This window comes from Esox lucius, chromosome 8 (genome assembly GCF_011004845.1).
Source record: "Esox lucius isolate fEsoLuc1 chromosome 8, fEsoLuc1.pri, whole genome shotgun sequence".
Lineage (NCBI taxonomy): Eukaryota > Metazoa > Chordata > Actinopteri > Esociformes > Esocidae > Esox > Esox lucius.
Window position 1 is genome coordinate 34,445,226 of NC_047576.1, and position 26,485 is coordinate 34,471,710.

Consider the following 26,485-nt stretch of genomic DNA (forward strand, 5'->3'; position numbering starts at 1 on the left):
TGTTTACCTTTAATTATAAACATTCAAAATGCTCACACTGGCCCAACTTGAGTTATTTATATTCAGATTTTTGATACTATTGTAATTATAAACATTAAAAACATGCATAAATGTATGTGTTTCAACTAGAGCCAAAGTAATGCAGAGGTTTCAATTCAAAATGTTCATGCTTTATGGCTAATCAACCTTTGAAAACAACTTTAATGATTTGAGGCTATCCTAAAGAATTCTACTACAAGTTTATATACAATTGACTGTGTAATTGCTAATTTACTCCGTTAGGATATAACTAAGAATGACTCTTGAATTGTTTGTACAGACACGGAACCAACTTAATTTCATACATTTAAGCTATCCCCACTGCAAATTACAATTTTATGTATGTTAATTAGCAAAATGAGCATTGATTAACTACTAGGCTGTATCTTTTAAACAGTTCATGCTACAGACACACAACCAAGTATATTTTACATGTTTAGGCTATCCCCAGTTGATATAATGAAACGATTGATTTAATGTATGCCAGATAGCGTCAATAGTGTAAACTAACTATTAGGCTGTATATTTTGAACCGTTTAAGCTACAAACACAAGACCTGTCATTGGTAACACTTATAAACTTTCTCTCAGGTATGCTAATTACTCTCAACAACAGATTCTCTTGAACCCTAAAAAATACAGACTCCAAACCTTTCAATAGGAAGACACTGATTTGAACCATAAATTATTTTTAAACAGCTAGTAAGCACACCACATTATCTTCAGGAAATGTACTTCTCTAGATATTATTAATCTTCCAACAAAAAAGGGTGTTAGTGGCAAAAAATGGCTGAAAAGTGCCCAAATTATTATGGTAGTGAGACCTAGTCTTGAAAATTGGTACTTAGGTGCATCTCCCCATGATGAAAATTTTTGTAATTGGGACTCAAAGTCCGCCATGATGGACATTCCGCCATTTGGGAATTTCTGAAAAACTGAAAACCAAATGTCCGATCTGAAAACAAATGTCCGATCTTAACTTATTTTGATATTTGGTATCTAGGGACCAAGGACATCAAAAGTTATATCAGCCAGGCCAGTATGTAAAAAAACATGTATGCTATTGACATACGAACATGTGAGGGGGCATGGTTTTGCACACTGATGCGCACATCTCCTACAAGGATAATGGTGTAATAATTTTACTTGGTACATACAGTGGGGAGAACAAGTATTTGATACACTGCCTATTTTGCAGGTTTTCCTACTTACAAAGCATGTAGAGGTCTGTAATTTTTATCATAGGTACACTTCAACTGTGAGAGTCGGAATCTAAAACAGAAATCCAGAAAATCACATTGTATGATTTTTAAATAATTCATTTGCATTGTATTACATGACAAGTATTTGATCACCTACCAAGCAGTAAGAATTCCATCTCTCACAGACCTGTTAGTTTTTCTTTTTAGAAGCCCTCCTGTTCTCCACTCATTACCTGTATTAACTGCACCTGTTTGAACTTGTTACCTGTATAAAAGACACCTGTCCACACAATCAAACAGACTCCAACCTCTCCACAATGGCCAAGACCAGAGAGCTGTGTAAGGACATCAGGGATACAATTGTAGACCTGCACAAGGCTGGGATGGGCTACAGGACAAAAGGCAAGCAGCTTGGTGAGAAGGCAACAACAGTTGGCGCAATTATTAAAAAATGGCAAAGGTTCAAGATGACGGTCAATCTCACTCCATGCAACATCTCACCTCGTGGGGCATCAATGATCATGAGGAAGGTGAGGGATCAGCCCACAACTACACAGCAGGACCTGGTCAATGACCTGAAGAGAGCTGGGACCACAGTCTCAAAGAAAACCATTAGTAATACACTACGCCGTCATGGATTAAAATCCTGCAGCGCACGCAAGGTCCCCTCGCTCAAGCCAGCGCATGTCCACGCCCGTCTGAAGTTTGCCAATGACCATCTGGATGATCCAGAGGAGGAATGGGAGAAGGTCAAGCGGTCTGATGAGACAAAAATAGAGCTTTTTGGTCTAAACTCCAATCGCCATGTTTGGAGGAAGAAGGTTGAGTACAACCCCAAGAACACCATCCTAACCGTGAAGCATGGAGGTGGAAACATCATTCTTTGGGGATGCTTTTCTGTAAAGGGGACAGGACAACTGCACCGTACTGAGGGGAGGATGGATGGGGCCATGTATCGCGAGATCTTGGCCAACAACCTCCTTCCCTCAGTAAGAGCATTGAAGATGGGTCGTGGCTGGGTCTTCCAGCATGACAATGACCCAAAACACACAGCCAGGGCAACTAAGTAGTGGCTCAGTAAGAAGCATCTCAAGGTCCTGGAGTCTCCAGACCTGAACCCAATAAAAACATATTTGGAGGGAGCTGAAAGTCCGTATTGCCCAGCGACAGCCCCAAAACCTGAAGGATCTAGAGAAGGTCTGTAAGGAGGAGTGGGCCAAAATCCCTGCTGCAGTTTTTGCAAACCTGGTCAAGAACTACAGGAAACATATGATCTCTAATTGCAAACAAATTAGATTAAATTATTAAATTCTGCTTTTCTGATGTATCAAATACTTATGTAATGCACTAAAATGCTAATTAATTACTTAAAAATTGCAAGATGCAGGCCTTTTAATTGTACCTAGAATCTCTAAACAAACAGCCGGAGGCAGGGCCTTTTCTCATAGAGCTCCACTACTGTGGAATGATTTGCCAATTAAGGTTAGAAATGCAAACTTTCAAGTGTCTACTAAAGACTAATCTCTACAGCATTGGTCTCTGATTAGGTGTAGCCTGGCCCAGGGGCGTGAAGGTGACCAGAAAGGCTTGATACGGTCCACCCTTGCTGTCTTGTCAGGTGGGCTCTCATCGTCATTGGGATCCCGCCCCTCCAATGCCTCTCAGGGGTGGAGTCACTGGCTTGTTGTTGTCTCTCTGTTGCGCACTTGTGCAATTGGGCTGTATTCTGTTGGCAATACATCGCCCTCATTCATGGTGGTTGTGGTTGGTGGGTGTCCCTTTGGTTGATGCTTGGCAATGTGGGTGGATTGATTTCCTGCCTGTTGGGCCCTGTCCGGGGCCTCCCCCAGATAGGGCCAAAGTGTCGCCGGACCCCCCTGTCTCAGTCCCAAGGTCTTACGCTGCTATATTATTGTGCTGGGGGAGTAGGGTCAGTACTCCTTCTCCACTAAGTTCTCCCACTATAAATCCTTGTTGATATGATGCAAAGCTTTATGTATATACAATTAATAAATACAGTTTATGAAAAACTTTTTTTATTCTCTTTCTTTCAGGGCCAGTAAAACACTGAGGGGTCAATGGGGATTATTTTTACGTTGAACATTGCAGCCATTATCCGATACTGCTTCTAGACTAATCAAAGACATTTATGATGCTGGTAGAATGGAGTTTCAATAGATTTTAATTTCTACATTTTGCAAGACCATAGTTCCTGAAGTTGCTGAACCATCCAGACATTGTGCAGTATTAGCCTACAGTACATCAGTTCCATCACTTATGGCTCTGTGATGTAATGGGACTAAAGAAAAAAGTACCTAATCTCTGTCTGATCTGTGCTTAGACATGGGTCCTGGCAATGGCCTAGCTACCCTATTGGCTTTCCCATATATTAGTACTACATAATGTTTGTTTAATTAACCAGAGCCTTACATCAACAGTGCACCATGTAAAGAGAAATGGGTTGCGCTTTGTGACTCAAAAAACATCCAAAATAGGGTCTAGGGGCACCTCTATTACTGGGCAAGGGGTTGTGGCCAACGACCTCATGCGGCCGATAAAATTCCAGAATTCAAGCCATAAAGAGCATCTCCTGGACATATGCTTTAAATAACCATGTACTGTAATAGCCTACATATAAACTGCAATAAAACAGAAACACTATGATCCAACAAATGTTTTTTTAATTTAAAATTAGTCAGCAGAATGAACTCTTCACAACCTTTCCGAACTGAGCATATAGGCTACAACTAGGGCTGTCGCAATTATTACAGAATTGCCTGATCGAAATCGGGAATACATGCCATTTAACTGTATGGTTCATGTTAAACGACCTACACCTTTGGGCACTAATGATAATTGATACAGACGCACACACATAGGTAAATCAAAGTGACCAGACTGGTCATCGCTAAGTTCCAGGTTGCTTCACAATCCCTTGTTTTCTGTACTTAACTGATGACGAGTATTGAGGACAATGTAGGCTTTGAAACAAACAACCTTTTAAATGTTTGGCTTGTGAGGAAAGATCAGCTACCTTTTCTATGAACCTCCAGTATAATATGGTAATTTATAATTGCGTATGTTTACAAACAACATGGAGTCAGATTATTAGATATAAAATTATCACTTGGGTCATAGATTCTCATACACTAGTTTTCCTACGTGTCCACTCAGTAACATACAAAAGGGTTAACCTTTATCCACCACATTACACCATTGCATATTAAACATTGAAACATGTTTTGCTACGTAAGAAAAGGCAATTTCAAATAACTAGGCAATTTCAAATAACTATGCTTTTCTGTGGTCTTGCTGGCCTCAGTTGCACCATTGCTTCTTTTGTTTTTTACACCGGGCTGGGGATGTCTGCTTCGCCTTTGACATTTTTGAGTTGTATGCTAGACTTGCTGCCAGAGTGTGAGGCTTTTGAATCTCGTGCCATGGTTAGGTTCATGACAAGTACTAAGTAATGTCTTACTCCAGGGGCATTCAAATCTTACCCTACGAGGGCCAGCGCCTGTTGGTTTTCTATTCTACATCATCATTAATGGGACTCACCTGGTGTCTTAAGCCTGAATAAGTCCCTGATTAGAGGGTTGCAATGAAGAAATGGATTGGAACTGGCTTCGAGGGCCAGATTTGAATACCCATCTTACTCTAAGATTGAGCAGAGGCTCACTGTTTCTTGGCAACAGAAATAGGTCACACAATATTAAGCAATTTAATATGCTATTAATCTATTTATTTATTAATTTTGACATGTTTCCCACTGGACAGTTCTGGCCATTGATATTTTCATCTGCCGGACAACTACACCTGATACCGTCAAAAATCGGGCATTTGTTAGGTAGGTTACAAAGACAACCAAGCAGATGTTAAACAATTAAAAAAGCCAATTGTAGTCTGTTAAATATTTCGGTCATAACAATATGAACTTTATTCACTTGTTGTAGCCTAAGCAGTTAACAGTTTATTTGATATTAGAGAGCACTTCCCATGTTTAGACTAAATGAGAGTATGACAACATTCTTTGATTTTGCAACGCAGACTATGCCTTCCATGAACATCTTAGAACTGAGGATGTACAGCAAATGTCCCAGTCACTCAAACAGGGTTTACAAAGAAATCTACATTAACACAGCACTAGACACGCATGTTGACGTTATGTAATGATGTGCCTAGGCAGCATGAAACAAAGCAGATTGTGTTGCTTGACCCTGATCAGCTATTCCATCCTGAGTGAACTGTCACCAGCAACCCAATGAACAAAGAAATGTGACTTCTCCCATCATAATAAGTAAAGAGAACTTCACATTTACTCAGGGGAGGTAATAAAACAGAGCAGAGAAGGTACAGTACCATGGCGTCAAGTCCAGACGTACACACTGATCCAAGCATTCTCTGGTGTACCATACACGCTCCCCTTTGGTCTCCTTAGTCCAAAACAAGTTAACAACAAACAGAAGAGTCAGTATAATCCACTACCATGAAGCGTGGCCATATTAGTTGGTGGTGGGAAGAGGAGTCTGTAGCGACTCAGCCAAGTCTAGTTGTGGTGATTGTTTTCTCACCGTCTGCACAGCTCCTTGAGAGTCAGAATAGCTGATAAGCAGTTCGGAGGAGACAAATCCCATTAAGGATTATACTGGATAAGATCCTGTTGATGCAAGCAGACAAGTTAAGTACCGTTACACCCTAGGGTAGGTTGGAGCAGTGCCTTAAAGTGGTTCCCAAAGCAGCAGACTTTATAAGTCTAATACTATGTGATTAGAAAAAAATAGGTGTATATTATATAAACACACAACAATGAAAACGTATCCTCAGTCTGTCCTCTTGACAGAAAGATACTGATCATGTTGTAATGTTAACTGACAGGTCATCAACAGGTCACAGCAAAAAGGAAAGTCTTGTTAAAGAACAAAGACCAAACACTACAAACAAAAAAGACAGTCTTGCAAATGCCTCTGTGAAGCCTCAGAGTTTACCAAGTTTCATATTGGAAAGTTAAATCAGACTCCTACAGAAGAATGTAAAATTGTAGTTTCAGGAGGGAGGAAGGAGAGAGAAGGAAGGAGGAGAGTGGGAAAGACAAAGAGAAAAAAAGTGCTAAGCGGGATGGGACAATAGACAATTTCAGTACTAATCGCAATGGAAAATAAAATTGTGAAGGAATTCCATAACAGGGATAATCGTAAATTGGGATAATCTTCATATGAGGGACTTAAAAAAAGTTCTGCCAGTTGCTGAAATTTCCTTGACTGCTTGTTTTCTTTTACAAGTAGAGCGCACAACTCATCTCACGTTGTACTACGCCACCAAACTCTCTGCATCCTCTGCAATGTATAGTCAATGAAGCCAAAGGGCTCTGCTAGAGTAAATAAAAGAATGTCAATTTAAATAAAAATCTAAATTAAATTCTTAAATATAGTCTTGAGTTGGGTTTGTATTGTAATGATTTAAAGAATTCCTTTAAATACAAGTACATTTCTTTAAAAAGAATACAATTCCTTAACAACAGTACTAGTCTAACCACTACACTTAGTAGTCTACAAAAAAAAAAGCTTCCGATCACATCTCCACTTCCCGCTATATGCAAATAACTCTCCATTCCATTATCGTGGAAAATAAGCAGTTGTCAGCAATGTTGAGCTCATACAAACCAATTATATTAATCCTGGAAGACATGCAGCTACGAGAGATGCAAGCAGAAGAAACCTGTTAACAAACTGAAAATGTTATACAATATGAATACACTATAAAAAAAGACATGTTATTTTACGGTAATTTACTTTAAATTTTACATTTAATTATCTATATTTCAGAATTACAACAAAATTTAGTTAGAAATAACACATTAAAACCTTCATTTAACATTTGTCCTGTCAAATAAAAGTATTTTATCTAGAAACAAGAATCGCAGTTTACATAAAAAAACCTGCATAAATAGAATATTTCTGTTTTATTATTGATATCCCCGCATGCTTAGTGGCAGTTAATTTTGTTAATGTTTATTTTTTTGCAATCTTGTTCTTTATGTACAGTGTACCCTTTGGAATGTTTTTTGGGGATTATGGTCATGTTTACTGGGAGCTGCTATAATGAATTATGAAGTTAATATGACGAATCGACACATCAAATAGGCCTATCGTTAGCTAATATAAAATAAAATGCGCATGGAAGTTCATGCACCCACATGAAAAAGCTCTTGCCAGTCACCGAAGTGTTCTTGACTACCGGTTTTATTTAACTGCTGGAGCACAAATCTAACTAATTGTATTGTATAGATTATACTAATCTACACTTTTTCCAAACTCTCCATTCCAAGAATGCAATCTTGAATTACGAAAATACCCATTATTTCCACCAGCCTATTATCGGTCTCTTCCCGGAGGATGTGCATGAATAAACATTTTAGAACCACTTGAATGTGCTTCACTGTCTGCCAAGAAAGTGTCCTACACTCTAAAAAAAAAAAAAAACAGTAAAATTACAGATAACTATAGTTATTTCCCATTTTTTTACAGAAAATGACTGTAATAATTATGATATTTGCCCGTTATTAAATGTTTTGCTCGTTATATAAAGGTTTATCTCCATACTGACAATTGTCTCATGCCTCATCGTGCCACGAACTGAGGACAACCAGTGGAAACTCGGATACATATATAAAATAATTGATTTTTAAATGTTTTTTGTGTGTTTTTTTATACACACACACTATTTTATTTATTTATTTTATTGTATTATTTTCATTTTCTAACACATACAGTACCCCTACTATTTTATGTATTTATTTAAATGTTTTATTTATTATTTTCTAACTTCTTCTTCTTTGTTATTACTGTTATATTGACAACAGACTACTTGTTTTAACTGAAGCCTGTTACTTTATTACTGTTTTAATGACAATTTTAATTGACACAAACTTATTGATAGAAAGATTGATTGATTCATTGTGATTAATTACTTAGACTGAGATTGATTGATTGTGACTGTGATTGAGTCAATCATAGTTACAGTATTACAAAAAGTATAGATTATAACTAATTTATTGTAAATATTGTTTCCTATTATTGTTATTAATATTTTTAAATCCAAACGCTTGCTTTGGCAATAGGTACAGTGTTAAAGCCATCTGATAAAACCATTTGAATTTGTATGATTGGTCAATGTGGCTGTCATCCAGCAAACTGGCCAATGAGCACTGAGCGCTACTCTGTCGCTCCACTCCCAATGAATTACGTGGATCATTACCTGGATTATTTTACATCTGCATGCCAAATTATTATTTGAGTGGATATGAGTTGTGGGATTTCAACGGAGAACAAAAATGGGAATATGGACACAGTGGAAGAGTCAGGATCTGTTTGCTCTCCTAGCATTAACTTCACGTTATAACGTTATCCTGGCGATATCAGGTAAGAAAACATTTCCCTGTTCTTTTTCTAAGTTAATAACCTAACGTAATGTTTGTGTTCATACCCATAATTTAGACTGTAACGTTGTCAGACTGTTAGGTTAGCTAAATGCTGAGTAATTAAAGTTAACTGATGTTACAGGTAACTTAATTAGATAACTTAACGTTATCTAACATTAGCTAGCTTGTTAAGCTTGGCATGATTCATGTTAGCAAAACACAAGGTTAATATTGAGTGTGGTTTTAGTTGAGATGGTTTGCTTGTTATGTTTACAGGCAGCAAATATTTATAATACCATTAACGTTATGGTACTAACATTACAGACACTTCACTGTGTCCATCTGTACTTCACACAGCAAATGAAAAGTCTCCTGCCACAAGATCTTAGGAGCCAGTGAGTATTCATGTTATCCTGACATAAAGACTGTGAATGTATAAGGTGCATACTAGTGGCCATAGTACTGCCAGTTTGTCAGCACAAAGACAAACAATATTGTACTCCTCTATATGCTGTGTATGAATCCAGTGGTGCCAAATGGTTAACAATGGTTAAACAACTTCTTTCAAATATGAAAATGTACGTAGTGGCACAAACATGAATTCCATTCCACACATAAACATGAATCCCTTTTCTATGACTTTTCCATCATGCTGGCCAGTAGTATTTGTAACACAATGGGAGTGTGCAGTAATGTAAGTTGGCTGGTCATTCCCCAAAGTTATCCAGGAACTAGCTCTCCAATGGCCACTTAAACTAACTCTAACCCTAACAGACTTTAACATCCTTTCTGGGTAAAAACCTTTAACTTTAATAGAAAATGTAAATGTTGTTTGTTTACAAAGGTAGCTCACTTTAAATTAAAAATCAGTCATTACCAAACCCTCATTCTAAAAGAAGGTCAGGTTATTTTTTTCAATTCACAAAACTCTCCTGGAGTTTCACATGAGAACAGCTTTCTGCATCCTCCCAAACAACTGTAGTCAACAGCGGCTTTGTTTCAAACGTTAAAAAACAACTTCACAAAAACATAAAAAGGCCTTCATAATGCTTGTCTATCGTAATCCAAGTTTTCAAAAGTCCAGACAAGCCACATTGACCTGAAAAGTTGTCATTTACACCATGTGTTTAGCAGAAATCTTCTCTGTAGCTTCTTAGCTGGGAGCTGTGTTAACGTACACACAGCTTGATCTGTGGGTGTGGGTTTGCTTGACCACAGTGAAGAGCTGAGGACCTGAGGATTCTTGAGTTGCTTTTTCCATTTAAAATGTAGTCACTATTTTCTGCAGCTGTTTGGGAAAATGCTACAACACTGAAAGTCCAGCAGTGTTCATTTAAAATGAACAATAAAGAAAATTCTACTTTTTACAGTAAAGACCTTTCAGTAATATTTTCTCTCTTTGTGTGTCCCCTCCAGGAGCAGATCCAGATGATTACTGGCCATTTGGAGGAAGTCTGATCTTTCTGTGTTGCACCTCTGTTACAGATTCATTGACCTTTTGTGGTATTTTTTAAATAAATACACTGTATAGTTAGGATTCTTAAATGTTATCAGAACTACCTTATACAGAGCCCCCAAGGGTTAGGAGAATGAAGAAGACCACAACTCCTTCAGCTCAAAAGCACAATTTGTTGCTTCCTCCATCCATTTCAAAGGGGAAATCTTGACCTCATTTTGATAGAAATGCTTAAACACATGGAGAAGTAAAATTTTTTGTTTTTCAGTTCCTCCTGGGGGGTTCTAAAGAACTGTTTGTGAATAATTGGTTGATATTGTAAATTTACATCTGAATACATTTAATAAAAGGATTTTAGAATCAATAGTGGTGTTTATTTGTAGTTACGACATTTTAATTGAAACAGTGAAAATTCTGTATATATTTTGTATTGCTTGAGTATGTTTTCAGTTGAGGATATTTCACAGTAATTTCGAAGATCATATTTTGGTGTCTGATCATAATAATTTAGCAAAAATATGTAAAATAATGGTATTTTTCTGTAGAATTTTTAGGATTGTCCCTTTTATTGAAGGTGATTGATCATAATTATTTGGGAAAAATCTGTAAAATAATGTTTTTTTTCTGTAGAATGTTTAGGATTGTCCCTTTATGATTGATCGTAATGTTTTGGGAGAAATCTGTAAAATAACGGTGTTTTTCTGTAAATATTTTAATGACATTTTCAGTAAATTTAATGTTTTTACACATTGTTTGAATTAGGGTATTTTACTTTAATTTTACGGTCAATGTTTGGCAGCAGTAGCTGCAGTGTAAGGTCAAGGTCTTCGTGGGATCACGAAATATATATCCCTGCCGAACTCTATGCGTGACATTTTTATTAGATACCAATAAATCCCTCTGATTTGTTGTAAAATCAATACCCAATTCAACTGCCATATCCAATCCGAAATATGCCAGACATGAGGGATAATCAGATCTTAATTTTTGTCACCCTAATTAGGATACCAGATAGAAATGTGTAGGAAAGACCAAAGGGCTGCATTAAGTCCGCTAAATTGTTTTAACCTCTCTGACAGTGGCCATTGATGTTGCACCTACATTTTATATTATAGCTGGTTCAGTGTCAGATTTCTCACAATCTACAATTCAGTATTTTCATAAAGAAATGTTAAAATGTGGAGCCAAGAAGAGAGTATTATAAACGCATCTCGCTCACCCTCTAATGTGAGCGTTTTCATTTATTTGTTGAAGCTAGGAGCAACATCAATGGCCACTTTGAAGCTAGGAGCTAGAGCACGAATTAGGTCTACCTGGCCTGTGTATATGTGTATGTGCTACAAAGGTATGTGGGGTGTCTGATAGTATGCTAAATTAAAATGAACATCCCTCAAGAGTTACGGTGCTTCTATATTATCACCACCTCGCACACAAAGTCAACAGTGGTTTAGTCTATTTATTTCGATGGAGAATGATACAAAGAATGAACTAGTTTTCCAATTCCTTAACAGTAGGCTTACTAGTCTAACCACTACAATTAGTAGCTCACAAAAAAAGATTCTGATTCACGTCTCCACTTCCCGCTATAAGCTGTTGAAACAATGTTGAGATAATGTTGAGATCAAACAAACCAATTATATTTATCCTAAAAGACATTCAGCTATGAGAAATGCATGCAGAAAAGAAACCCCGCAAATTGTAAAAAATATGAATAGGATATACATTATTATACATATACAGCTCTGGAAAAAATGAAAAGATCACTCCTAATTTTTCTTAAATCAGCATCTATTCAGAGCAGCCATTCCATTCCGTTGTCTGTTAAATTCCAACACAGGCACACCTCTTTTTACTTAATGTGGTACTGATTAGGTGATTACCTGAACCAAATTTATTTGAACAAGGAAAACTATAAAAAACCACTGCTGTCGTCAACACTATCCTCTTGCAATAGGACCAGCTGGATGGCAAAACAGGGCAAGCAGTATCACAAAGGTTATTTGAATAAAAATAACTATTAAGCATGAACAAAAGAGTTGAAAAGAAAAGTTTTGAGTGAAGAAAAGAAGGGTTCAATTCTGGTTTTACTGGCGAGGGATACAGTGAGTGTCAGGTTGTTTCCATCCTGAACATTTCAAAGGCGGCGGTTCATAAAAACAAAGTCAAGGGGACATCAAAGCTTTTCACCAGATCAAGACCCTGTCATGGCCAGCCCAATCTCCATACCTGAAACCCATTGAAAACCTCTGGAATTTGATCAAGAGGAAGACGGATAGTCACAAGCCATCAAACAAAGCCGAGCTACTTGAATATTTTGCCAGGAGTGGCATAAAGTCACCCAACAGCAATGACTGGTGGAGAGCCAGCCATTAATAATCTGTAAGAGCCTGTGATAGCCTGTAATTAATAATCAGGGTTATTCAACCAAATATTGATTTCTTAACTCTAAGTTAAAACATTAGCATTTTGTTATTGAAAAATGAAAATGAGTTTGTTTGCATTGCATTATCTGAGGTCTGAAAACAATGAATTTTTTTGTTATTTTGACCAGCTGTTATTTTCTACAAATAAATACTCTAAATGACAACAGGTATGTTGCCAGTAGTTTGTAGAATACAACAAACATTTTCATTTTACTCAAACACATACCTGTGAATAGTAAAACCAGAATTTTTTTCCAGAGCTGTCTCACTTTGTAATTATAATTTTGTTTATTTTGTAGGCTAATTGTTAATGCTTTCCCGCTGAAAATGACAAGAGAAAACAAATTAAATGAAATGTTCGCAGGCCAGAATAACACTGCCGATCTGCACAGTACATGATGCGCTCAACAAAACGGGGAGCTGTTATAATGAATTATGAAGTTATTTTAAAGAATCAACACATCAAATAGGCCTATCCTTAGCTAATAAGGCACATAAAATGCGGATGGAAGTGCATGCACCCGCAGGTCATTACCGGTAAGAAATAAAACATTAAATACATGATCCCCAGATAAGTGCCTTGAAAAATCTCTTGCCAAGTGTTCCTGAGTACTTGTTTTATTTAACTGGTGGAGCGCATATCTCAATATTTATTTTAGATTAGATTCTAATTTGTCATTGAACAAGTGCAAGTACAATACAACGAAATGCAGTTTGCGTCTAACAAGAAGTGTGAATAGAAGAGGGCAGAACAATTACTTGTATTAAGAGTTGTTATTAGGATTGTTATTAATCATGATACATTTTGGTCAGGATAATCGTGGCATGAAATTCTCATATCGTCCCACCCCTCGCGGCATTAAAATAGCATAACTCGCTAATTCCCACCGTAGGGTAACAGGTGTCCATGTGCTGTTTAAAACATGACCCTTTACAAGGACTTCTAGGTAAATAGGAATTATACATGCCAGCATTTAAAAAAAAAAAAAGACATGACCATTTTATATGGTTTGCCATTATATTAATGGAATGATAAAACATTTGAATATACATTCAGTGGATGCATATACATGCATATTAGATACATCCATGTATTGTACTGGGTCAAACCTCTATTGCTTAGGAACAATTCTTAGGGGTGTGTATTCTAAACATTTCAGAAGAATGCTGAGGGAATGGCATCACGCAGAACCTGCAGTTTGGATGAAGAGCCCATGTGTTTTCCAAACTATGCATTAATCTAAACAGTAACTGAAAGCCTTTAACGGTCTACCTTCTTTATACAACAAGTCACAGCGAGGTGACTGATAGCCCATCAGGGCGTTGTACACACCCTAGCCAATGAATGTACAAATGGTTATAATTTAATCAGTTAAAGCATGACATTACTCAAACCCACTGTATGGTTCACGTAAAGAATGTAACAGAAGGCAAAATAGTACTCAACCATGTGAACTTACATTTGTAATAAAATACAAACCTGTATGACAGAACCACATTAATTTTCTGTAGAAATTTTATTTTTTGTGATTGCTTGATTATATAAGCTTATTTGCCAAAGAGTTTTCTATCCCACAAAGGGGAACACTTACAATAAATAGATTACTTTCTCCATGCATTTCTTATAGCTGACATGTTTAATCCCCATTGATATATGAGATTTGCTAAAAGTGTGTTTAAAAAATGTCTTGGTCCCATGTTCTATTTCCAACAACAATTTCCCTACATTTGAGACAATTTATGATTGCGAAAGGTGGTTGCATACAGAGAATGAAAGGAGACAAAATAATATAAAAGTAATATAAAGAAAATATAAAGAAATGATTTATAAAAATCAATTCAGAACAAGTGGCACATTATTAGTCAGGAACCGGTACACACGGGCAGTCAGAGAAACAAAGGCTAGCTATTTCAAACAGAAATGTGCATCCTGTAGCACTAATTACAATGAGGTATGGAAACAACATCACCACCGACAAATCCATTAATAAGCTTTAATAAGCATTTTGCCAAGGCCAATGGCTCCGTAGCCCCTGCAGCTACATGCTCAAGCACCCCTCCCCCAGCTTCCCCCTCACTCCCAGCCCCCGCCCACCCCCCAGTTCTCTTTCACCCCTATACGGACAGTCGATGTTTTGAGAGACTTGAGGGATCTTGACCCCTTCAAATCAGCCAGGCTAGATTATCTCGACCTCTCTTTGCTAAAACTATCCGCAAATATAATTGCAGCCCTCTGTCTCTCTCAACCTCAGAAATCCCTAGAGACTGGAAAACCGCCGCGGTCATTCCCCTTTTCAAAGGGGGAGACACTTCAGACCCTAACTGCTATAGACCCATATCCATCCTGCCCTGTCTTTTTAAGGTATTTCAAAGTCTGATAAACAAACCGATCACCTACCATCTTGAGTCACACCACACACTCTCCACTTTGAAATCTGGCTTCTATGCTGGTCATGGGTGCACCACGGCTACGCTTAAGGTCCTAAACAACATCATAAACGCAAATGATAAAAAAACACTACTGTGCAACCGTCTGCATTGACCTGTCCAAGGCCTTTGACTCTGTCAACCATTCTATTCTTATTGGTAGACTCAACATCCTTGGTTTCTCAAATGACTGCCCGGCCTGGTTTACCAACTACTTCTCAGATAGGGTCCAGTGAGTCAAATCGGAGGGCCTGCGGTCTGGACCTATGGCTGTCTCCATGCGAGTACCACAGGGTTCGATTCTCAGGTCAACTCTATTCTCATTGTATATAAATGATGTTGCTCTTGTTGCCGGCGACTCTCAAATCCACCTCTATGCAGATGACACCATTCTGTATACACCCGGCCCTTCACTGTACACTGTGCTTACAAACCTCCAGGAGAGATTGAATGCCATGAGCTCCAACTACTACTGCACTCTGTTAAAACTAAGTGCATGCTTTTCAACCGATTGCTGCCCACACCTGCCCGTCTGACTAGCATCACCACTCTTGATGGGTCTGAGTAACAATACATGGACCTCTACAAATATATAGGTGTCTGGTTAGACAGCTCACTCTTTCTCCAGCCCAAAATTAAGTCTAGGGTTGGCTTCCATTTCCACAACAGGGACTCTTTCACTCATGCTGCCAAGCTTGCCCTGACCATCGTACCAATCCTAAACTTCAGTCAAATGTAGAACAGCCTCGAACTCTCTCCTGAAGAAACTGGATGTGGTCTACCACATTGCCATCCGTTTTGCTACCGGAGCCCCATATAATACCCACCACTGCAACCTCCACACATTAGGCCATCATTACACACCCAGCGCCTATCTCACTGGTACCAATTAATTTACAAGTGCTTGCTAGGCAAAGCCCCTCTTTACCTAAGCTCACTGGTCACCTTAGCTTTACCAACTCGCAGCCTGTGCTCAAGCAGATACATCTCCTGTAACTTGACTGGTGCTCTCGAACTGCATTGTGGGATTGTTTGAGTTTGCGGATTTTTGACGTGCTGTACGCTGCCCGCTGTTACCTACCTGGCTACCTGCCAAACCTTTTCAAATTATACTCTATATTAACTAATTGGTCAAAATTCTATTTTAAGAGTTTTACCAATGCAATATTTTTTATCTGATGACCTTACCCAACTTTACTACACCAGGACTCTTTTTGGACATCATTAACGGAACTACTCACCCCTGAACACCCGAGGCTAAGTATCATTACAATGCCTTATCACTGTAATTGTTGTAGCAACAATACGGAGGAGAACTATCGTCTTCAGTTAAAGATAGCAGAGTTAGAGGCCCGGCTTCTGACGCAAATGTCAGGCAAGGATTATGCTAGTGTAGAAATAGAAAAAAATGCGTCAGTGCCACCAGGAAGAAAAAATTGTTTTGTTAGCCCCCCGGCACAGCTCCTGCAGCCGGGCAATAACTTTCTCTTGGTCACTGGGAAGAAATGCCGTCGACCAGTTACACATGAATCGTTGCTAAATCCAACTGAGACTTTCAACAGGTTTTCCCCACTGGAGTCAAGGCCCGAGCAGTCTTCGGAGGGGAATGATCGGCAGGTATGTTCTACCGGTGGCCTTGAAAAACTCAAAACTTTAGTAATCGGCGATTCCATTACACGCAGTATTAGACTAAAGAATCAGCCGGCGATCGTACAATGTTTACCGGGGGGCAGAGCCACCGACGTAGCCGCAAATCTGGGGTTGGTGCTAGCGAAGCCTAAAACTGGCAAGTATAGAGAGTACAGAGATATTGTTATTCACGTTGGCACCAACGACGTTAGGATGAAACAGTCAGAGGTTACAAAACAGAACATAGCATCAGCGTGTAAACTAGCTAGAAAGATGTGTCGCATCGAGTAATTGTCTCTGGCCCCCTCCCAGCTAGGGGTGGTGACGAGCTCTACAGCAGACTTGGGCAGAAATCACTGGCTGAAAACGGAGTACTGCCCGTCGCAGGAGGTAGAGTTTGTAGATAACTGGTTATCTTTTTGGGACTCTCCCAGAAATAGGGCCAGGCCCGATCTGCTGAGGAGCGACGGAATCAATCCTAGCTGGAGTGGTGCTCTTCTTTTATCTAGGAACATTGACAGCAGTCTCACTCCTATAGCCTTAACATGATAGGGTGCAGGTCAGGCTGCAGGCTGTTAGGCAGCCTGCTATCATAGTGGAGTCTCTCAATAGCATAGCCAGAGTAGTTAGTACAGCTTTACCTATTGCCACTGTGACTCATTCCAGGCTGAGAAAAGTTAAACAAGGTAGTGTTAACAAAAACAACCTTATTAAGATGAATCCTTCCTCCACCTCGGTCACAATTAAAAATGACTATCACTTCGCATCTCAAAATGGGACTCCTAAATATTAGATCCCTTCCTCCAAAGGCAGTTGCAGTAAATTAATTCATCTCTGATCATAAACTAGATGTTATTGGTTTATGTGAAACGTGGCTAAAGCCTAATTAATTCACTGCCTTAAATGAAGCCTCTCCTCCTGGTTATACTAGTGATCATATCCCTTGTGCATACCGAAAAGGAGGGGGTGTTGCTAATATTTATGACAGTAAATATAAATTTACTCTCAAACATATCACTGAGTTTCATTCTTTTGAAGTTTTACTCATGAAAGTTAACAAGGCCGATAAATCGTTTTACATAGCTACTATTTATAGGACCCCGGGCCATACACAATGCTCCTCAATGAGTTTCCAGAATTTTTGTCTAACCTTGTAGTCATGGCAGATAGTATTCTAATTTTTGGCGATTTCAATATTCATATGGAAAAGTCCAATGATCCTCTTCAAAAAGCCTTTGAAGCCATAATTGACTCAATGGGTTTCATCCAACATGTCTCAGGTCCAACACATTGCCACAATCAAACCTTAGATTTAGTCCTGTCACGAGAAATAGATGATGTAGATCTAATAATTTCCCCCCAAAATCCTGGATTATCGCATCACTGTCTTATTACATTTACCGTTAAAACAAGAAATCCACTTGCTCAGCAAACAATGAGTTTCAAAAGCCGTACTATAAATTCTCGGACTACAAATAAATTCCTTGATATTCTTACAAGTTCACTCATTAACGACACAGTAAATAAATCTGTAAACGATCAGATCGAGGATCTATACTCAAAACTGCGAAATACATTAGACACAGTTGCACCACTAAAAACAAAAGAAATACACAACAAGAAACTTGCTCCCTGGTACACAGACAATACTAGAGCACTTAAGCAAGCCTCCAGAAAATTGGAGCGAAAGTGGCGCTCCACCAAGTTGGAAGTATTTAGACTAGCCTGGATTGACAGTACACTACAATACCGAAAATCACTCACGTCTGCTCGATCAGCTTATTTCTCCAACCTGATTGAGGTGAACAAAAACAATAAAAAAAAATATTTGATACAGTGGGTCTTCACTTTAGTTGTAATGAATACATGAACTACTTTGATGAAAAGATCATCACCATTAGAAAACAAATAACTTACTCCTCCATAAATAGTTATGGTCCTCAAAATGTCAGTTGTCCTAAAAATGTCCTGAACCTCCCTGACCAGGTGTCAATGGGGACACTTGAATTTTTTGATACCGTATCGCTCAACACATTAACTAAATTTGTAATGAGTTCTAAACTCACAAACCCGATTCCAACAAAATTACTTAAGGAGCTATTTCCTGTGCTAGGTCAGCCAATGCTGAACATAATAAATTGCTCCCTTTCCTCCAGATGTGTACCAAACTCACTAAAAATAGCGATGAGAGCCTGACAAGTCAAAGGTATGCTTTGGTGTTCCTCAAGGCTCGGTTCTGGGCCCATTATTGTTCTCATTATATATGCTGCCACTGGGCGATGTAATCCGAAATCACAATGTAAACTTTCACTGTTACACTTATGACACACAGTTTATTTCAATGAAGCATGGAGAAGCTCCTAAATTAGCTACTTTGGAAGCATGCGTTTCAGATATTAGGAAGTGGATGACAGAGAATTTCTTGCTCTTAAACTCAAGGAAAACAGAAATGCTTGTTTTTGGACCCAAGAAACAAAGAGCGTTGTTAGCAGATCTCACTGTGAACCTCGACGGCTGCATGGTCGTATCCCAAAAAACTGTAAAAAAAACCTTGGCGTTACCCTTGACCCTGACCTCTCCTTTGAAGAACATATAAAATATGTCTCAAGAGTTGCTTATTTTCATCTTCGAAACATTGCAAAATTTTGAAACTTTCTTTCAAAAACGAATGCAGAAAAATGTATCAATGCTTTCGTTACTTCTAGACTAGATTACTGCAAAGCTCTTCTCTCTGGTTATCCAGACAAATTAATAAATAAACTTCAATTAGTGCTGCACACGGCTGCTAGAATCCTAACTAGATTAAAAAAAAAATTAACACATTACTGTCGTAGCGTCCTTACACTGGCTGCCTGTTAGGGTTAGGGCTGATTTTAAGGTTTTACTCTTAACCTATAAATCAATACATGGACTTGCTCCTACTTACCTTGCTGAAATTATCCAGCCATACATACCTACACGTAACCTACAATCACAAGATGCAGGCCTTTTAATTGAACCTAGAATTTCTAAACAAACAGCTGGCGGCAGGGCCTTTTCTCATAGAGCTCCACTCCTGTGGAATGATCTGCCAATTAAGGTTAGAAATGCAAACTCAGTGCAAACTTTCAAGTGTCTACTAAAAACTCATCTCTACAGCACGGTTTATAATTAGGTGTAGCCTGGCCCGGGGGCGTGTAGGTGACCAGCAGGCTTGATACCACCCTTGCTGTCTTGCCAGATGGGCTCTCATCGTCATTGGGATGCCCTCCCTCAAATGCCTTTCGGGGGAAGAGTCACTGGCTTGTTGTTGACTCTCTGTTGCGCACTTGTGCAATTGGGCTGTACGCTGCTGGTAATACGCAGCCCTCATTCAGGGGGTTGGTGGGTGTCCCTTTGGTTGATGCCTGGCAATGTGGGTGGATTGATTTCCTGCCTGTTGGGCCCTGTCCGGGGCCTCCCCCGGGTTTTTTTCCTAGCCACTGAAATTCAACACTACTGTTGTTTGCTCCTTGGGGTTTAAGGCCGGGTGTCTCTGTAAAGCACTTTGTGACAACTGCTGTTGTAAAAAGGGCTTCATAAATACATTTGATTGATCTCTCTGGTCATCCCAAAAGCCCTCAACACCTTCGGCCGCCACTCCTTCCAGTTCTCAGCTGCCAATGATTGAAACATCATTTCCTTCACTGCCTTTAAAAAACATCTGTCCAAGCTACTGACCGTTCATTGTACATGTTAACTCTCCTCCATCATGCACACATTGAACCTGCACATAGTCGCCCTTAGCAGGTTTGCACACTTATCTGCAACATTGGTCTCATATTATTGCTTCTTTGCACTATACCATTTGCACAGGTACGCCCTAGGGTTATGCTATTTATTGTCTTTGCCACTCCACCTTTGCATACTAACCGACCTAGCTCGCAAAATACGCTTCACATTGCACAAACTGTATAATGGCCTCTACAGCACTTTACAATTTTAGCTAGACTTTGTATTCTTGGTATTGCCTTATCACTTTTGCAACTGTATACAGACTCTGTACTGCATTTGTATTTCATTCAAACTCTACCTCATTTTGTATATTGTGTACTCTATGTGTAATTGTATTTTGTCCTGCACATCTGCACTTTGTCTTGGCCAGGTCGCCATTGCAAATGAGAATCTGTTCTCAACCGGCCTAACTGGTTAAATAAAGGTTACATTTTCTTTTCTTTTTTTTATTATTATTTTTAATTATGATATGACATTTCATAATAATACAGTACATTTCCCATGTACACGTGATGCACTTCCTAAAATCAATATCCTTTTTCATATTTTTACATTTGTTTTAATAATTAAATGCCAAAGCCTTTTTCATAAAAGACCTAAAGCATTTACTGCAGCAAACAGTGGCTCTATCAAAAAATGTGGAATTGTGTGGAGGTTGAATACCTACGCAGCCACATTTACAGATTATTATTATAGTGCTGGGGGGGTTGGATCAGTTCTCCTTGCTTATGCTATACTCCTCTTAGGGAGTTTTTCCTAGTCACTGTGCTTCAACACTGTTGTTACTTGCTCCTTGGAGTTTCAGGCTGGGTGTTTTGTAAAAGCACTTTGTGAGAACTCCTGATATAAAAAGGGCATCATAAATAAATGTGATTGATTTAAAATAAATTAACAAACACAATAACATGTATTTTGGGAACTGAATACTTCAGTGACAGTGTTGGCCCTAAATGACATATCTGCTGTTGATTACAGCTTTTTAAAATTTACCTAGCCAAAGCCTTTGACTCTGGTAATCATCTCATCCCAAGGCTCGACAATAACGATGGTCAGATGGCCCCGCGCCAGTAAAAAGTCAAGTCGGGACTAATCAAACTAGCAAATGTCACGATCAGGACACCGCAAATATTTTTTTTAGACTGCTAAATAATAATCACTTTATAAACTCGACATCCTCCAGTTGTTTCGTAATCTGGCACACGCACAGAAAAACTAACTTGCAGCTCTTTTCACGTGCTGTTGATCAGTCAAGAGTTGAGTGGTGATGTGACACGTAGTTGTCTGGTATTGTTTTTTAATACAACATTTTAAAACTTGTGCAAGTCACTCAACTGTGAAGGCTAACTACGAGCTCAAACGAAAGCGAAAATGTTTACCTCAGTGCAAAAAATTTACCTGTTTCGATATCAAAGTGCTTTGAGCAGCTAGTTAAAACACACATCACAGATTCCATGCCTGCAACACTTGACAAAACAGATCCACAGAGGATGCTATCGCACTGACCCTCCACTCTGCACTCTCATCTGGACAAAAGGAACACATATGTGAGAATGCTGTTCATTGACTATAGCTCAGATTGCAACACCATTGTGCCTCAAAAGCTGGCGGTTAAGCTCAGGGATCTGGGTCTCGACCCCACTATGTGCAGATGGATCCGGACGGGCAGACCCCAGGTGGTGCGGATGGGCAACGCCACCTCCTCCTCACTGAGTCTCAGTACTGGTTCCCCCCCAGGGCTGTGTGTTGAGCCCGCTCCTGTACTCTCTTCACCCACGACTGCCTGGCAACTCACGTCTCCAACACCATCATTAAGTTTGCTGACGACACCACCATCATAGGCCTGACCGACGAGTCAGCCTACAGAGACAAAGTAAGGTCACTGACTTTGTGGTATCAGGATAACAACATCCAGCTCAATATCAGCAAAATGAAGGAGATGATTGTTGATCACAGGAAGCAGCGGCAGGGAGACCACGCCCCCATACACATCAATGAGGGTGCAGTAGAAAGAGTTCACAACATCAGTTTCCTCTGGGTCAACATCAGTAATGACTTGACCTGGTCTCATCATGCTAACGTCGTGGTGAAGGTGGCCAGGAAACGGCTCTTCTTCCTACACCGATTAAGGAGATTTGGAATGGATTCCAAGATACTCACCAACTTCTACAGATGCACTATCGAGAGTATCCTGACCAGCTATGTCACCGCCTGGTATGGCAGCTGCACCGCCCTCGACCGCAAAGCACTTCAGAGGGTGATTAAAACAGCAGAGAGCATCAGACCAACCATCCCTGCAAGATCTCTACACAGAGAGGTGTAGGAGCAAACGGATCATTACAGATCCCAGCCCCCCATACCACGGACGGTTTACCAAGCTGCCACCAGGCAGAAGGTACAGGAGTATTCAGTTCAAAACAAACAGGTTACAGGACAGCTTCTTTCCACAGGCTATAAGGCTGCTCAACTCGGGAACCCCTGTCACTTTTACATTGCACTATGGTTGTATAGTTATTATTGATGTGTGTTTTTGTATAGTCTTATTACTGATTGTGTCATCTTATTTTTTTTTTATTATAATTACTGTTACTTTTTAACCGCACTGCCAGGAGTAGGAAAACCAAGCATTTCATTGCCGTAACTTGTTATTGCAAATGACTAATAAACCTTTTGAACTTGAACAATGGAACTCTGATGCACTGTCATCTGTCCTAAGTTTACAGCTAGAGTAGACAAATGTGGTCCTTTTTACTTAACAACTTTTGCAAACAGTCCCTGACCAGCCATGCCAATCGCAAACAGTACATGGTCAGCATTACAGCCAAGCGGGTGGCTGACAATCCGTCTTCAGGGTCCTTGGTTGTATCAGGAATTTAAATGCAGATGCCCATTGGGTGATTGCACGACATAACAACCGCAAACCTAGTAACTGACAGACCAGCTGGTCGCCCTGTTCCCTGGGGTGAATGAGTTAGTGTTTTGTTTGAAAGTCAAATGCTTTTTTGACTTATCTTTATATTAATTTTTATAATTAGAAATGTTATGAAAGAAATATAATAATATATATTTTTTATATATCTAGAATGCATTTCATAAAAGATTAATCATGTTAAGTAACAAAAGTATTTGGTTCAATAACATACAATATGCATTTCTTAATCTCCAAATACCAATTCCAGTAAAAGAAGCAGAAATTACATCTAGCTGCTTGCCCCACAAACAATACCAACATAAATTTCTCTGAAGCAATACCTACAATACCTGGTATTCAGATACACAGTTCGCTCTCTTTCTAAACCCACATCAGCCACCTCCAGTCTAAAATCAAAACCACAGTTGGTCTCTTGTTTTACCACAACGCATCCTTCACCCACACTGCAAAAAAACTGTTGTAAAAATCCCAGTCCTGGCAACGTAGTTTATCACATTGCTACCAGGAGTCACCTCAATAAATTAATGTAGTCAGAGACATTCAGTTACAATGTTTGCCACAACGCCACCCAGTCTGTCACCAGTGCCCCCTATAACATGTATCACTAATGTTACCATCTTTGCACACGCAACACCATATTCTCACTATAACTAGCTTATCTACAAGTCCCTCTTAGGCAAACCGCCTCATTACCTCAGCTCACTCACAAAACCTGCCTACTCAATAGAAAGCTGTGTGTTGGTAGATACTGTACCTCACACTGATCTTAATGTTAACACTTTCTTTGGCCCCCATCCATTTTTCATTGTCACATTCCATTGACTGTAATGAATAACTAAACTCTAAAACTTGAGTTTCACCACTCATTTCTTCAAACAATTGTCTGAGCTGCTACCTGATCACTAGAGCTAAGCACTTCTCAATCTATATGTATCACTTACACACAATCAATCTGTAGGACCTCAGTGAAATGTATGGCCAAATCCACTGTACAATGTCTACTGATTACATTCAAGTGTAACTGTGTCGTCTTGCAAACGTAATGCCTTTGTCATGCCATTGTAAATTAAATGTGGTTCTCAACTGGTTACTCTGGTTAAATAAAAATAAACATATCTACATAGCTTACGTACAAGTTGAATGTTACCTATTTTTATGATGAACTCCTTTTCAAATCAGACGTCTGTACATGGAGTACAACTAGTACAACTAGTTTAGGAGACGCTGAAGTAGAGATGACCGTAATTAATCGTTTAATTTATTATACGCCTTATCATATTGATAGTTTCACTTCCGCGTTAGAAACAAATCAAAGTAGGGATTATGCTAAGGGTTCCGATTCCATGTTTGCTTATATTGTACACTAAGCCACAGTTGGATGAATTTTAAAAGCAAGACATTACATAGACAATAAATCACAGAGAAAACTTTGCCCTGAAAAACAAAATGTGTCATTATAGTCTAACAAATTGTTAAAACAATGGGTAGATGTTATTCTTTCTGTTGGGGGTTTCTTACCTGTATGGAATCCGCCGCCATTTTGGTTCTTAACTTAAAATAACTCAGGAAGATAGGATATGGGACGAGTCACAAGTAAGCAAATATTATTCCTCCTGTATACAGAATACTTTCAACAAAAGTATAACTCCTATGAAGTAAAACAAAAATCACCAGTGCGACGACCTCTCTCTCCATGATCAGTGGCCCAGGAACTTTGCATGACTCTATTTTTAGGTTTAATTACGGCTTTTTAAAAATATCCAATATCAAATCATGCTTTTGTAGTTCCCTCCGTATCTATAGCTGAACATTTTGTAATCTCTCTCATCCTTGAATCGTCAACCAGAAACCAAGCGAATTAAAAACGCTACATGTGCTCTAGACAAAAAGTTCTATGCAGCAAATTCCAGCAACACTAATTTCTCACATTTGCAGTCATGTGACCCTCAACTCCTCCACGCGGCAGGAGCCACATTTTCACAAGGATAGTTGAGTATTCAGTCGTGAAGGGAAGTTTGACTCTTTTTCTGACTCGGATTTTGAGTCGTTCAGTAAAAAGAACCAATCTTTCGAGTCATTTCCTTCATTTGAGTCATTAATGTCCAGCCAACAAATAGATTTAAAGCTGAAGTACGTACTTTTTTTGTTGCATTAACGCATCGCTATTCTATAAATCTGATTTGTGTATGAATTCCTACCATCAGATGGTCCAAGGCCAGCATCTGAAAAACCTCTGTATACTGTGTCCTGCTCCTAAGGAAAAAAAGTGGTCGGCTCTCATAGTGGCGGGAAATGTTATCCTGCACAAGGGAAGTGATACATTTGAGTATCAAACAAAGAGCTGAATCTAGAACAAATAAGGACGTGGCTACTCTTATTTTGTGTATGAAGCAGCAAGAGACGAGACAATTATATATTTTTTTAAATGGAAGAAGTTCAGAATGTAACGGTACCTAAGAAAATATGGTTTGAATCAAAAGAAAGCAAATCTGGTAAAAGAGAGGCAGATAGTCTCTGTTCGCAGTGAACATTGGTGGATAGAACACGGAGCAACATGCATTATACTTAGACACTGATGTGGCAATTCTTCTGTTAAATAATAAGTGAAGTTAGCTAAAATGCTAGCTACCTAGCTAACCTCACACTGTTGTTATTAATTGCCCTATTGGTGTTTCTGTGGTTAACTATACAGACAGAGCAGACAGGGCTATAGTTACTGACTGTACATCTATCCAGCAGACATTGTTCGCAAGTTTTGCTATTACTAGCTTCTAATAACATCAGCTTGTCAGCAAGGACAATCTTAGCTGCCTAGAATAACCTCATACTGTTAGTTAGTAATTGGCTATAACTAATTACCAGGAAAAAAATATTGGCCAATTTGGTTAACTAGCTAACTTTCTGTGGATAAAGAGGTGAGCTACCATCTGTACATGCTGTTTGCTTTGTTTACTAGCCCAGCTAGCAGTACTGTAATCGGAAAACATTACCAAGGCAGGTTTAGACTAGTAGCTAGCTATTCTCAAGTTTCCTATGTCTGCTACAACAGATAGATTTTGTTTAATTCATTTTAGTATATAATTAAACTAATCGTATGTCAACTCACCTGGTCGATTAATATTTTTTTTTAGATTAGCTGAATAAAGTGCACAGATAGATTGCATGGCTTTTAGAGTGAACTGACATCACACCAGTGACACCCAAGATTTCG

At 38.9% G+C, this 26,485-nt stretch overlaps 1 protein-coding gene across 4 annotated transcripts in view; it reads right to left on the reverse strand.

The window, feature by feature from the left end:
* LOC105030535 (serine/threonine-protein kinase N2) overlaps positions 1-25,260 on the reverse strand; it is a 69,665-nt gene extending 44,405 nt beyond the window's left edge. The window contains exons 1-3 of one of the 4 annotated variants that reach the window (XM_013131734.3): positions 24,793-25,260; positions 5,812-5,897; positions 5,600-5,673 (exon numbers count right to left, since the gene is read on the reverse strand). In XM_013131734.3, the coding sequence (XP_012987188.2) occupies positions 5,600-5,653 (54 nt within the window). In that variant the 5' untranslated portion in view covers positions 5,654-5,673; positions 5,812-5,897; positions 24,793-25,260. Of the gene's footprint in view, positions 1-5,599; positions 5,898-24,792 lie in introns of those variants that run through there. The other 3 variants (XM_034293740.1, XM_010904437.4, XM_034293739.1) reach the window with 3 other exon arrangements.
* Between the last annotated feature and the right edge of the window lie 1,225 nt (positions 25,261-26,485).